This window comes from Perognathus longimembris, chromosome 2 (genome assembly GCF_023159225.1).
Source record: "Perognathus longimembris pacificus isolate PPM17 chromosome 2, ASM2315922v1, whole genome shotgun sequence".
In the NCBI taxonomy this organism is placed as follows: domain Eukaryota; kingdom Metazoa; phylum Chordata; class Mammalia; order Rodentia; family Heteromyidae; genus Perognathus; species Perognathus longimembris.
The window spans coordinates 68019695-68033589 of NC_063162.1; the positions used below are offsets into that span (position 1 = coordinate 68019695).

Genomic DNA, 13895 nt, shown 5'->3' on the forward strand with positions numbered 1-13895 from the left:
CAAAGGATCAGAATGATTCAAAATAACACAATTAGGATAGAATTTCCAATTGACAACCCAGTAAGAAATACATCTTTGGACTCTACGTAATCCAGCCTCTAAATCTCAGAGTGGGTGGCCCTGATGAACTAGTAATATGATTCCCTCCTCCTGCCTCGCCCCTTGGGGGCCTTCTCCAAGCAGTGGTGGCAAAGGGCAGATCTGCGTGTGGGAAGCAGTGTCTGAACTGACTTTTTCTGCTTTCTGCCTCTTAGGTAACCATCAAGTACAAGGTTCTTCTCTTTTCCCTACTGCTCTTATCCTGTCCCTTTAGTGGTGAACCCAAGCTAGCAGTCAGTCCTGTGGGACCCTGTGGGATCCTAAAGTTGACTGATTTCGCTTCTTATCACGGACACTTCAATCAGGGACCCTTTAGGGTCCTGCCAAACTTAATTCTAGTATAGAAAAGCAGTTCTGTCCCTTCTAAACCACTCACTCCATTTCAAAGACTTTCTCTAGCTTTTCTACATAGAGTAGAAAGTATTTTCTCACCTTGTATGCTAAAGTTTTCCCTAGGTTTTGTTCAACCTTTCCAGATGATCATAAAAAATGTTTATGGAAAGGGAAGAGATTGCAACTTTCAAGGAGCCTAATCAATTTTAAACTAAGTAAAAAACACTGTGGAGATGAAAACTAGGTTACTTTAAGGGAAAAAAAAGCTTTTGTTACAGGAATATTCAGAGCTGTGGTGGAAAGAATGAAAGATGGGAGTGAACTCTTGGATTTGCTACTGGCTATTGGTATACCTGGAGACACAAGGAAATACAGTACTTAGGAAACATAGGAAAACAGGAAAATATTGGTGACACTTCTAACAAGCAGGTAGGATGCACAGTAAGAAAGGTTTTTGAGCATATGGGCTTTGGTTCTTATTCTGCTTCATTGTTTTGAGATGTGTCTAACTACTTTTAATTCCTCTGTCAATATGTCTCCATGTTTCTGAGAATACGCGCGCACACACACACACACACACGTGTACATACACATGTGAACAAAATAGGAAGGAAGAGAAACACCAGTGTATGGTACGAATAAAGAGAAAGAGCTGAGACTTACTGGAGCTGCTGAGTTTTTGACCGTGACGCTAGGGGTGGTAGCTCTCAGGGCTCCACTCACTCCATGGTAATATTTGAAGCAGATCTTAGTTTCAGCTGAAAGACAAAAATGAAATGCAGCTGAGTAGTAGGCTGAGTAGTAGAGTCTAGGAAGAGACAGCTTTGTCCTGAAAGGACATCTCCAGGAACTGTAACTGAATTATTTCCAGAAGCCAGCCAAGCCACACTAGACATTGGCCAGCTCCCTATGGCCTCACAGAGGAGGATGACTTTCTGAGAACACAAGATGATGGATTGTTTGTGCTTTAACACAGTTTTCCACAATTTTCATTAGCACCAACGAATTCTCCAGGAGGTTTTATTTTGGCATGATCACACTGCATACCATGCACCTTGATCAGATTCAATTCCCCATGATTGTCCGTCATGCTCCAAGTACCTTTCCGAACCAGTCTCCAAATACGTGGGCCATTTCGCCCTCTTTCTTCACACCCTCCATTTGCTTGCCCTCACCCCAAACAGGACCTGTTTTCCATTCCTGTCGTTCAATTTTCCGTTGATGGTTCATAGGCACTTCACTGTGGTAGTTCTCCATGAGCATACAGTGTTTTACAATCACATTGATCCCCTTGGTTTACTCTCGTTTTCCTACTTTCCACACCACTCTTATTCAATAGGTGTCAGTGAGTTTCATCTTCCCAGTTCGATCCACAGATACAATCTATTCTGAGATTCAGTATTGTTCAACCTCTAACTTTCTCTTTTTGTCCCTTCAAACAGTCCCACAAATGTGTTATTTATATATATATATATGCACTCATGTGTGTATACACACACTGTATTATATATATGTGAACCTCATTATTACATATGCTTATGTAAACCCTTTCCTCTTAGCTGTAGCATGTATACATGAGAATAAAAGTGTGACCTTTATCCTTCTGAATTTGACTTATTTCTTTTAACAGAATTTTCTCCACCTTCATTTTCTTCAAATGACACGATTTCATCCTTCTTTATGACTGAATTGTGCACCATTGTTTATATATTCCACATTTTCTTGATCTATTCATAAGTTTTAGGGGATCTGGGGTATTGTTCTCATAGCTAGGCTACTGTAAAAAATGCTGTAGTAATCACAGTGTGCAACTGTATCTTGACTTATATTCCTTCAGATATATGCCCTAGGGTGACATTGACAGATCTTATTGTAGCTGCCTTTTTAGGCTTTTGAGGAACTTTCATAGTGGTTGCACTAGCTAACATTTCCACCATTAACATTTTGTGCCTTAACATTCTGGTGTCCATGTGAAATTCATTACTCAGACCTCTCAGCATCTATTCTGTGCCATTGGAAGCTGTTGCTTTCAAGTCTTTAGTTCCAAAATTTTTGGTAGTTTGATGTCTATGACCAATCTGTTCCTTTCTAATTTCCCATTATTTAATGCATTGTAATTAATATCTTGGTGATTTTAAGGAAGACTTTAATACATACTTCTCCATATTTTCTAACTCGTGTCTACATCAATGATAGCCTGTTTTGCATCATGATTTGTTCTATAGATGGTAAGGAGAAAAGACATAGCTGTGGAAAATCACACTGCTTGAGGATGAACTTCAGCTTCACTATTTACACTGACTGAGTCAATAAGCAAGTCACTTAATTCTTATGTACCTCACATTCCTATTGTGTAAAGTAAAACTGGCAATAATATTCTCTTCATGAGATGTTGATTAAGCAAATAAAATGGATAGAGTCCAGTTAAGTGCTTAGTAAGTGTTAGTGGTGTGTTAGCACAATAATGTGATTTCATTGCCTTCTGGCATTTAGTTCTGTACTGGAAAAACCTTGCAAGCAACCTGAGTTTATTTGAATTATTCTTCCCAATTCACTGCTTGTAGGCTTTTATTTTAAACACTGAAACATTTACTAGCTTATGTCTTGGTCCCTTGTATTAATTTTGTTTGGAATGATGTGAGAAATCTGCAATTTGAGATTCCATTTCTCAAATCTGCAAATCTGTCTGCATTGTAATGTTATTTTATTAAAATAAATTTATTTTTTATTTCAAAATAATCGTACAAAAGGTTTCCAATCCAACATGTCAACTTATGCATGGTGATCAGAGTCCTCCCTTCCATCATACTCCCTCAGATCTCCCAACGCCATCCACCCCTCAAGTTCTGTGGCTCCATTTCCACATATGGTCACTATTATAACTATTATAACTGTATTTACCCACCCTTGCTCTCTTTAGCTATCTGTCCCTCTCTTTAACATAGTGTTTTAAAAACATTTACAAATTTCTCAGCAAGAATATGATATATGCTCATCATGGAAAAGATGAAAAGTATAAATAGGTTCATATTTTATAAGTATCCCAAGCATTTATGAATGTATGTTTACAAAGTATATGTAATATTTTATAAATATAAGATATATTTATAATACATGGATTGTTTGTAAATACATACACAAATATCATAAATATAAAGTTAGAAATATTTGGAAATTTGAGATTTTCCCTAAGAATGAATGACCACTAGAAATGATTTTGACATGTCAAATTTGTTCCCTTAGATAATGGAGAAAAAATTGCTAGTTGTCTACTCAACATTCATGCCCCTTTCTGTCCTTAATAATAGAGTCTTGCTGGGTGCTTACACCCATAATCCTAGTTACTCAGGAGGCTGAGATTCGATGATCACAGTTTGAAGCCAGCCTAGGCAGAAAAGTCTGTACCTTCAATTAACCACAAATGCCAGAAGTGGCGCTGTGGCTCAAGCGGTAGAGTGCTAGCCTTGGGCAAAACAGCTTAGGGACAGCATCCAGGGTCAGAGTTCAAGTCCCAGGGTACATGCACGCGCGCGCTTGCGCGCGCACACACACACACACACACACACACACACACACACACACACACACACACAGAATCTCAGCTTTATTTTGGGTGATAACACCCAGCTAAGCCATGCATCCTGTGCAGATGACATCTATGCAGTTTGCCACTGTTATTTAAGGATTTCTTCTGTAGCTAAACAGAAGCCTCCCTGATTTAGAAGGCATGGATATTGCAGTATTCTTCCTTTTGGTAGAAAGTACAAATATTTTAGTGATTCTCTCCTCTTATGGCCACATCCTTTTCCAAATAGCCATGTGCATTTCTATCAGAAAATGTAATGTCTGATGCTGACCATCTCTTCAATAGTTGAGCATTTTCACTTAAAAATGGGCTTAAAATAGAATCTCATTATCACATCCACTGTACTTAATGACTAGTGAAATTAAACCCCTTTTTTCCCATCAAATTTTAATGGGCTGCTTGATTTTTTTAAGCTCATTAAGTTGTTGTTAAGATAGCTAACTCCCTGAATGGTGCCTGGTTGCTCATTATTTCCAAACGGAAGTTTTGACCTCTACAAATTCTGTGTCTATAATTCTTATTTTAGGGCATGTATTCAGGAAGTACAGGTTGATTTGTTTCCGATACAATACCAGCTTAATTATGACACATACATCTCCACCCCTTTTTAGCAAGTCAGCTGTAGCATTTGAAGTGTCTACATAAAATGATAGTTGTGGATCTGAAGTAAAAACAAAGTGCTCAATTAAGCTTAAAGGTTGTGTCTTAAATTGGTTAATTAGCACTTAATATTTATCAGACCCTTCATGATATTTACTAATTTGATCCCCACAAGAATCCTATGAAGTATAGGCAATTAATAACTTTTTATGCATCATATTTGCATAACACTTGGCAATAATCAGGCTTCAATCAATGTTATCTATCAATCCTAGCTTACATAGAAGTAAAATGAAGTTAACATTTAAGGCTATTTATTCAAAGTGACATATATTGGTTCATGATATAGTTCATGTTTAAGCCAATATGTTAGTTTTTCATTCACTTAGTTTCTCAAAAAACTTTAATAACTCAAGTTTGTTGACTAGCTAGCCAAAATGAACTTTCACTCCCAGCCATAAGTAGCGCAAAATTCAGAAAACACAGAGATAGGCTAGGGAAATACAGAAATAAATCTGTCTGAAATTCAATTGTCAGATAAAATGTAGGACACATAGTTAAAATTGAATTTCAAATAAACGGGAAATAAAATTTTAATGTACCCATCCCCCAGTCATTACCTGAGGTACAATGATATTAAAAAGATTACTCATTGTATGTTAAATTCAAATTTAAGTGAGTATTCTGTAATCCTTCCTCTAAATCAGGAAACCATAGCCAGAGGTGATTGCAGCTGTAGAAAAGTATTCAGAAATAAGATTGAGAAGATAAGAACTGGAGCTGAGCCCAGGTTTTCTAGTAGCTGTTTCTCTAGGGGGTCTCTGTGTTGATTTTGAAATAGAACAGCTAGGTGCTGGTGGCTCATACCTATAATCTTATCTCCTTAGAAGGCTGAGATCTGAGGATCATAGTTCAAAGCCAGCCTGTGCAGGAAAGTCCATTATGACTCTCATCTCCAATAAACTACTCAGAAAAAGTCAGAAGTGGTGCTGGGTCTCAAGTGGTAGAGCACTAGCTTTGAGCAAAAAGAAGCTCAGAGACAGCCCAGGCGCAGAAACACACACACACACACACACACACACACACACACGCACACACACACACACACACACACACACACACACCACCTCTAAGAGACTGAGAAGCTTAAGTGAGCTTGTGACTGACCTGCAGAGCTAAGGGACTAAAAGAAGACTCCAGGGCCCGCCAAAGAGGAGGTCTGTGACAGATCCCTGTGATTCAAGTTGAGATCTGGAATAGCTGCACAGATTTACTATTGAGGAAGACATTGTCCCCAGCTCTCCAAATTAATGATCTCAAGTGTTGAAATTTAATGTGAGGTTATCCTAAGTTGGTAAGCACAGATCAGAAGAAAATGTCTCAGGAGGAAAAAATAATATCACTTTAAGCTTCAAATGATTTCTGTAAGTTTCCACCTACAATTAATAAGTGCCTGCTGGAAAAAAAAAAAGCAACACAAAAAGATGCAAGAGTTGGGTGTTGGTGGTTCATACCTATAATCCTAGCTACTTAGGAGCCTGAGATAGGAGGATCACAATTCAAAGCCAGCCTGGGCAATAAAGACTATTATCACCAGAAGTGGAGCTTTGGCTCAAAGTGGTAGAGCACTACTGGCCGTAAGCAAAAAAGCTCAGGGATAACAATCAGGCCCTGAATTCAAGCACCAAGACACACACTCTCTCTCTCTCTCTCTCTCTCTCTCTCTCTCTCTCTCTCTCTCTCTCTCTCTCTCTCTCACACACACACACACACACACACACACTGCATAAGATACAACGGGCACTTACAACATTCAAGAAAATAGAAGACAAGAGATTGAGAACATCAGCAAAGAATATAGTCTCTAACACGAATCAGCAAAATCTGTGCATGAACAACTCTAAAAGCACCCCTAAAAGACTGTAATTTTGAGATAGTGAACTGAGTGAGTTTAACTAAAGTATTAAAACAACAAAGAATAAAACAGGGAAGAAATTTAGGGAATTGGAACATAGGCCAGAAGTATATTTCTAGAATGAAGTATGTTGAGAAAAAGAATGGAAACTATAGAAGAGATACTAAAAAGCCCCAGGGATACTAGCAGGTCTGAAAATGTCCAATTGTGATCTAAAAAGAGAGAAGAAAAACTATTATGCTAAATGTAAAAACTCTTATCTCATGCAGTGGCTTATACCTGTTAATCTCAGCTACCACAGAGGTGAAGAGTGGAAAGTTAGCCAGACCTCAGCTCAATAAAACAAGCCAAGAATCCAGCATATACCCCAAAGCACAAGGGTTAGAGGTATTCGTGGTAGAACAGTTGCCTAGCAAGAGCAAGGTCTTAAGTGCAAATTTCAGAATTGGAAAACAAGACAGTAAAAACGAAACAATATCAAGCCACAGAAAAGAACAAAATGACCAGACATCACAGAGAAATTTTGAAAAAAAGAGAAAATACCAAAGTCACTATTAGTCAATGAAAGGAAAATATGATCTTCAATTAAGTTGACAGGTAACTTCACAACACAGAGAGAAACAATAGATGACAAAGAAATGAGAATCTCACAGTGTTGAAAGAAGATAACAGCTAGTCTAGAATTCTATAGTCCAGAAGAACAATCTTTTAGAGTAACATGATATTCTCCTAATATTGCCCAAACATTGCAGAGATGGCCAGCACCATGAATATCTGAACTTCATGGCAAAGAGTTTTTTTTTTAGCTCTCCACATGCTATAGTATTTACAAAAGTGAAACACTCAAGTCTTATAATCCAAAGTATGAACAGATTTGATGAATCTGATCAGAACAGGTTAGCACAGTGGCGAGACAACTTTCATTGCAAAGTTGCTTATTTTTGCAGAAAGAACTAAATTATATATTGGGGCAACATTCTTTAGAAATCATAGTGAACTTCTATCTACTAATAGTTCATTAACAAAACAGATGTGGAAAAGATATAAGCCCCATCCTCAAAAGCCCACAAGAAGCACCTGTAACTTGAGAAGCTACAATTGCTGCTAGAGGGTGAACCTCAGAGTTCTCTAGAAGGAGGAACAGAAAAAAAATATGAAAATAAGAGTACATATTTAAAGAGATCAAGAAGCCATGGAAGAAGAAGATAGCAATTAAACTGAATCTGAAAGATATTTAGTTCCAGTATCAGAAAATAACAGGAGCAGGATTTTTGGAGAAGTGACACTTTTGTATAAAATCTTGAGACTTTCTATCCTAACCTACATGCAATATGCTCATTTGTACTTTTTAAATCAAACACATGAATTAAATGGGTTTTAGGAAATAAGGAGCTTAAAGAACACCTGTGACTTCTGATTAAAATGAAAGGGAGAAGGGATTCCAAATACATGGGGATAAATGGGATTAAGGTTCAATGACAAGGCATTGGTTATAATTGGGATTTTAAGTATTTCCCAAAGGCCCACTATTAGATGGTGGTGAAACCATCAAATGTGGGCCTGGTGGGAGGAAGTCAGGTCATTGGAGGTGCATCCTTGACGGGATGATGGGGTCTTTTGTTCCCTTGAACTTCCTGGCTGACAGGAACCAAGCAGCTCTCTCTACCACATGCTCCTGCCATGATGTACTGACTTGCCACAAACACAAAAGTAATGGGGACAAGTAATCATAGATGACACCTATGAAATGATGAGCCAAACTACACTCCTTAGAAGGCAAATATCTTGGGCCTCTGTAATAGTAATGGAAAGTGAACAGAGAGTAATATTGCAGGCTCCACTGTGATTTAACATTGGGAATTTTAGTTTAAAACTGATACTATTAGTTCCTCCTTAAGGTGGGAGTCCAAAGCTTTAGTTGGGGCTGCAATAGAGTGAAGAGGATTCAAAAGAAGAAATGATTCCATGTAACATAATTTTAATAGCAATATTAAATTGGATCAAAACAACATTAACAAAAATTTTGCTCTTCCATCATTAGTTATTCCAATGATATTTTTTGTAGTAAAATTAGTATTGAAGTAATAGTGAAATCAAACAAAACAAATTTTATTTCTTATTGCATAATACCATTGTGATCTGTCAACACAGTGATGGTATCATCTTACTTGGGTTTATATTTTCACAAGTTTTATGATTTAGAATGCTGGATTAGGTACTGGCTACAAATATATAGACTGGAAGTACAGCCCCCTGGCATGGAAAAGGTATTTCAGAGGTGGAGGCAAGTCATTGTCCCAGAACGAGTGGTTGAGAAAGGTCAGATCTTGGCTATATTAGTGTAATTTTAAATTAAAAGGAAAAATAACTGAAAAAATAAGTCCAATTGTGTCTTCATGTATTTCATAGCTGCTAAACTTATAAAAATTGCTATGTGATGAAATTATGATTCTGTCATAGCTAAATTATGAGCTGCTTGCTCATTTGAATGCAAAATATAATAGTTTAGAAAGTACTTGTGAAAACTTACATCTTTAAAATCAAGTAGAATTTTATGTTATTGATGAATCTCTTATGTATAATAGAATAAACCCCATGTTAATAATGTTAACATGATAAAATGTGTTCAAAACAAAACATTGTGTAAATGATACAAAAGCTTTAATTTACAGGAAAAACATATCTCAGGGGTTGCTGTCAGCCTTCCAACTCCTCAGACAGTTTCTGATTTCTAGAATCAGTGTATAAGAGGTTAAATTCTCTGTATCTCATAAAATTGTTCTTTGATTAAATGTGAACTAATGATGTATTTTAACAATTAGAGACCAAGAGAGCTTATCACCAGTACCCTGCATTGAAGACCCACTCACACGAGTTCTGTCCTTTTACAAGGAAAAGATAACAGTTCAATACTGGTCCCCAGGCAGAAGTATGAGAACCTATTTGCAAATAATTAAACACAAAAGGGCTGTAGGAGTGGTTCAAACAGTAGAGGGCCTGCCTGGTAAGCCCAAGGCCCCATATTCAAATCTTAGTACTGCCAAAGGGGAATAAAAATGGAAGAATTATCTCAGACAGAGCCATAACTATGTGAGAGGGATGAACTGAATCAGAATGGGTTAAAATTGGAGCAAAGCTCTGTTTCTTCATTTGGGAGTTGTGTATGCGCAAGAATTCCCTTTCAGAAAATTCATAAGCTCTGCATTTAAATTTGTGTACTTTTCTATGTATGTGTTGTGCTTCAGTAAGGATTTCACCAAAATAAAGCAAAATAAAAACCACTTAGAAAAATTTACAGCCATGCATATATTAGATAAAATCCAACAAATGAAGCAAGCAATGTCAGGAAATTAGAAAAAGAATCACAAAGTGAAAGAACCACCAAGGGAAGAAGAAAGAAGGAAATAATCCAAAATAAAAATAAGACTGGAAAGTAAATAAATAGGAAAGAAACAAACAGAAGATCAAGCACACAAAAAGTTAGATCTTAAATGAGGGAGGGGCGTAACAAGCTTGACAAGAAATGTACTCACTGCCTTACATATGTAACTGTAACCTCTCTGTATATCACTTGACAGTAACTTTTAAAAGTTAGGTCTTTGAGAAGACTACTAAAATAGCCAAGCATGGTGGCTCATGTCTGTAATCCAGCTACTTGAAAGGCAGAGATGGGAAGGATCAGATTTTGAGATCAGCTGGGGCAAAAAGTTAGCAAGACCCCATCTCAACCAACAAACAGCTATGGTGGTGTATACTTGTGGTTCCACCTGTGCAGGAAGTATAGCCAAGGTAAATTAGGGTCTAGGCCAATTCTGGGCAAAAGTGGGAGACCCTACCTGAAAAATAACTATATAAAGGACCGAGGCCTGTTTCAAAGGGGTTGACCACTTAACAAGCACGAGGCCCTGTGTTCAAACTGCCATTTACCAAAAAAAAAAAGGCAAAGATATTAAAATGAATAACCCCTAGTGAGAGATATAGTGGAAATAAGTCACATACACAGCCACCAATGCTGCCATCCTCTGTCCTGGATGGCATTATCTGAGTTCCCACTAAGCCACCTCTGGGCATTAGGACTGGAGAGGAGGGATTCTGGTAGTTTCACCATGGCCAAGGGAAAAGTGGTAGTAATGGTCTTGTGAATCCTGTGCCTTTTGTGCCAGAGAAGTCTCTAACCCTTGATGTCTGAAGCAAGGTCCTCACAGGTCATCACAAGTGGAGGGAAGGGCCTTGTGTAGTCAGATTTAGCGGAAGCCTGATATTCTGGGACCCAGAATGTCTTAGGGCTGACAGACTCCATCCTATTGAAGAGCTCCAGCACGTAGAAAGAAGAGCTACCATCATAAATGCAAAGGATTATGTGACAGAGCCATCCTTCCCCACATCCCTCCGTGATTGCAGATGTCTTCAGCCAGCTTCTCACCAGCTGGTAGGTCTTTCAGAGTCTTTCTGAGAAGTGTATACATCTTTTAGATATCAACAAACATTTCCCAGATTAGTGTTGCCAAAAAAGAACAAGAGTAGATTTGGAACAAAGATATAAGTGTGTGAAAGGAAGTGTTTTTGCATGTGTGTGTGAAGAAATCTCAATGTGATTTCTTAAAATGGAGCCACACCTCCATTCCTGGATATATATATATACACACATATATATGTTTCATATTATTAAGGGGTTGTACAAAAGGCCTATTGTTTCATAAATCCTCCGTAAGACCTTTGAAGAGGAGGTTTTTCTGGTCTGGGACAGAGTTTCAGATACTGTCCATAAAACTGTCTAACTGAAAGGACCTCAAATGGAAGTCATGTGGCTTTTCCAGTGTCCATGTTAAAGAATGGCAAGCTCAAATCCATACCATTTGAGAGTCTGGGGATATCACCCCAGTTCCTCCTCCTGCCCGAGAAGGGCATATCACCCTGCTTCCTCCTCCTATCATCTTCCAGGTGGCGGTACAAGGCAGGGTGGCCTTTGTGAATGGAAATCTCTAGCATTTTTGTGACAGTGTTTAACACGGAGGATGTACTGCTAGCTTCTGGGGTACTGCCCACACAGATGCGTGTGGGAATGCCTGTCCTGCAGGTGGGTAAACTGGACGCCTGTGATTTCATCTTGTTAATGGGATATTAGGGCTGCAGAAGAGATGCTTGGCAGGTGCATAGCAAAGGAACTGACTCCACTGGAAAAGGCTCTGTATCTCCCCATTTTCTTTTCCATTTCCCTTGACCAACTTCCTCTGGATCTCGAGGAGACCCGTCTAAGCTTTCTCATCCATTTCTCACTTGGGCAGCTTCAGCTAAGGTTGAATAGTTTCCTGGGTAAAATCTTTTGGCAAGGAGCACTGAGACCTGCTGTTCCCAGCCTCAGGAAAGCCCATCCACCAAGTTTGGCTCCCTGGAACTGAAAGCTTGGTAGTCAAAGCCTGTGTAAGGATGCCAGGCCATCTGGCAGGCCGCATATTGAATGGGCAGCTGATTCCCCCGTCACGGCGGATCTGGATTTAGGATACAGTAACTGCTTTTTTGACATTGACAAGACAGATCTGCAATAACCAAAAAGGGACATTATGGTGCACGGGTGTGGGATTTCATGGAAAAGCCTTGTTTGTAAGATGGACTGTGCCCTTTGGAAGAACATTTTGGAGCTGGAGGCCCTGCTCTTGGCCCTGAAGCTGCACTGGAACATGGTCTGGTAATAGGCTGTGTAGACACAGGTTGTGCTGCAGCAGGCTAGTGTCAGGCTACATGGCTCACTTGGATGTTTTACCTGGAGGCTCACAAACACATGGTCCTATGACCAGGACATGCCCTGGATGGAAGTGCAGAGGTAACAGAATCTTTCTTTAGTTCCAGCAAGATGAACATCATTCATGAGAAAACAGTCCTAAGGTAGCAAGGTGGTGCATGCCTGCAATCCCAACTACTCAGACAGTGAAGGCAGGAAGGTCAGAAGTTTTAGGCCAACTTAGGAAAAATTGGTGACATTTTCAGAAACTAAAAAATCTAATAAAAGGGCGTGGGGTATGGCTTACGTGGTAGACAGCTTGTTCATGTGGTCCGGAGTTCAAAGGAAAGACAGAGATAGACAGAGAGACAGAGAAACAGACAGAGACACAGACACAGACACAGAGACACAGAGAGAGATACATAGAAACAGAGATACAGACGCAGGGACACACAAGGAGATAAACAGAGAGAGGTACACAGAAAGAAACAGGCACAGAGACAGAGACAGACATAGAAACAGAAACAGAGACACACAGAGAGAAATAGACAGACACAGAGACAGAAACAAGAGAGGAAGAACAGATAGATAGTGTATGTCCTGCTATGTAGGCACATGCACCACAGTCTTGGTGAAATTCTTCCTATCACAGGCTAGCTTGGTGACCACTGCCCACTCTGGAGCTTCCTGTAACCTATGCAACACTCTCCCACCTGTATTCTTAGATCTTTAAAAACAATCATTTCTTATATTAATTTCTCAGGCTGCTGCTCCCAATCTTAAGAAATGCAGTAGGACGGAGAAAGGAAACCACTCCCCTCCTCCCACTGCTCCTCTAGCATCCACTTTCAGGCCTCAATGGGAATGGAGGGCGGGGAGGATTATGAAAGGGACTGGCTAGATTTCCAGTGGGGACTGAGCCCTGTTTGTTGGAGTCAAGTCCTCTGTTTTCGCAGATGAGTCTTGTCTGCCAGCCACTTCTGAATGACAAGAAACTGGGCCAGTTGACTATTCCCTGGGGTACGCTCTTGTCATAGGCCTGACCCAGACACCAGGGGCCTCTCCTCCTCCAGCAAAGCTTCCAACTTTAGGCTTAGGGAACATTTGGGGAAAAGGGTGTCATCTTTGAGTCTCATGCTCCACACATTGGAATACTGAGCTTAATGAATCCATTAACTAACTGCATAAGTATTTATTAAGTTCCCTTCAGGGGAGGTTGTAGCAAGATCTGAAACTTTAAAAATATTATCTAGATGTTGAAATTATGGGAGAGCTTTACTTTGATTTTGTCCTCAATTTTTCTGGAAGGAACAAGAATCTCTCTCTCTCTCTCTCTTTGTGTGTGTGTGTGTGTGTGTGTGTGTGTGTGTGTGTGTGTGTGTGTGTGTGTGTGTACTGGTCCTAGGGCTTCAACTCAGGGACTAGGTACTGTCATTGAGCTTTTTTGCTCACAGCTGGAACTGTGCCACTTGAGCCACACCTCTACTTCCATCTTCTTGCTGGTTAATTGGAGTCTCATGGATTTTCCTGCCCAGGGATCCTCAGCTCCTCAGATCTCAGCCTCCTGAGTAGCTAGGACTACAAAGCAAGACCCACGGGTGCCCAACAATAATGTGTCTTCTAAATAATGTGAACAATCTCAA

The 13895-nt window shown here is 39.4% G+C and overlaps 1 protein-coding gene across 1 annotated transcript in view; it reads right to left on the reverse strand.

Annotated features, from left to right (window-relative positions):
- Positions 1-13895, reverse strand: part of Hecw1 (HECT, C2 and WW domain containing E3 ubiquitin protein ligase 1) — a 288520-nt gene that overhangs the window by 109904 nt on the left and 164721 nt on the right. Inside the window, exon 4 of the mRNA XM_048339413.1 lies at positions 1096-1190. Within this exon, the coding sequence (XP_048195370.1) occupies positions 1096-1190 (95 nt within the window). The remainder of the gene's footprint in view (positions 1-1095; positions 1191-13895) is intronic.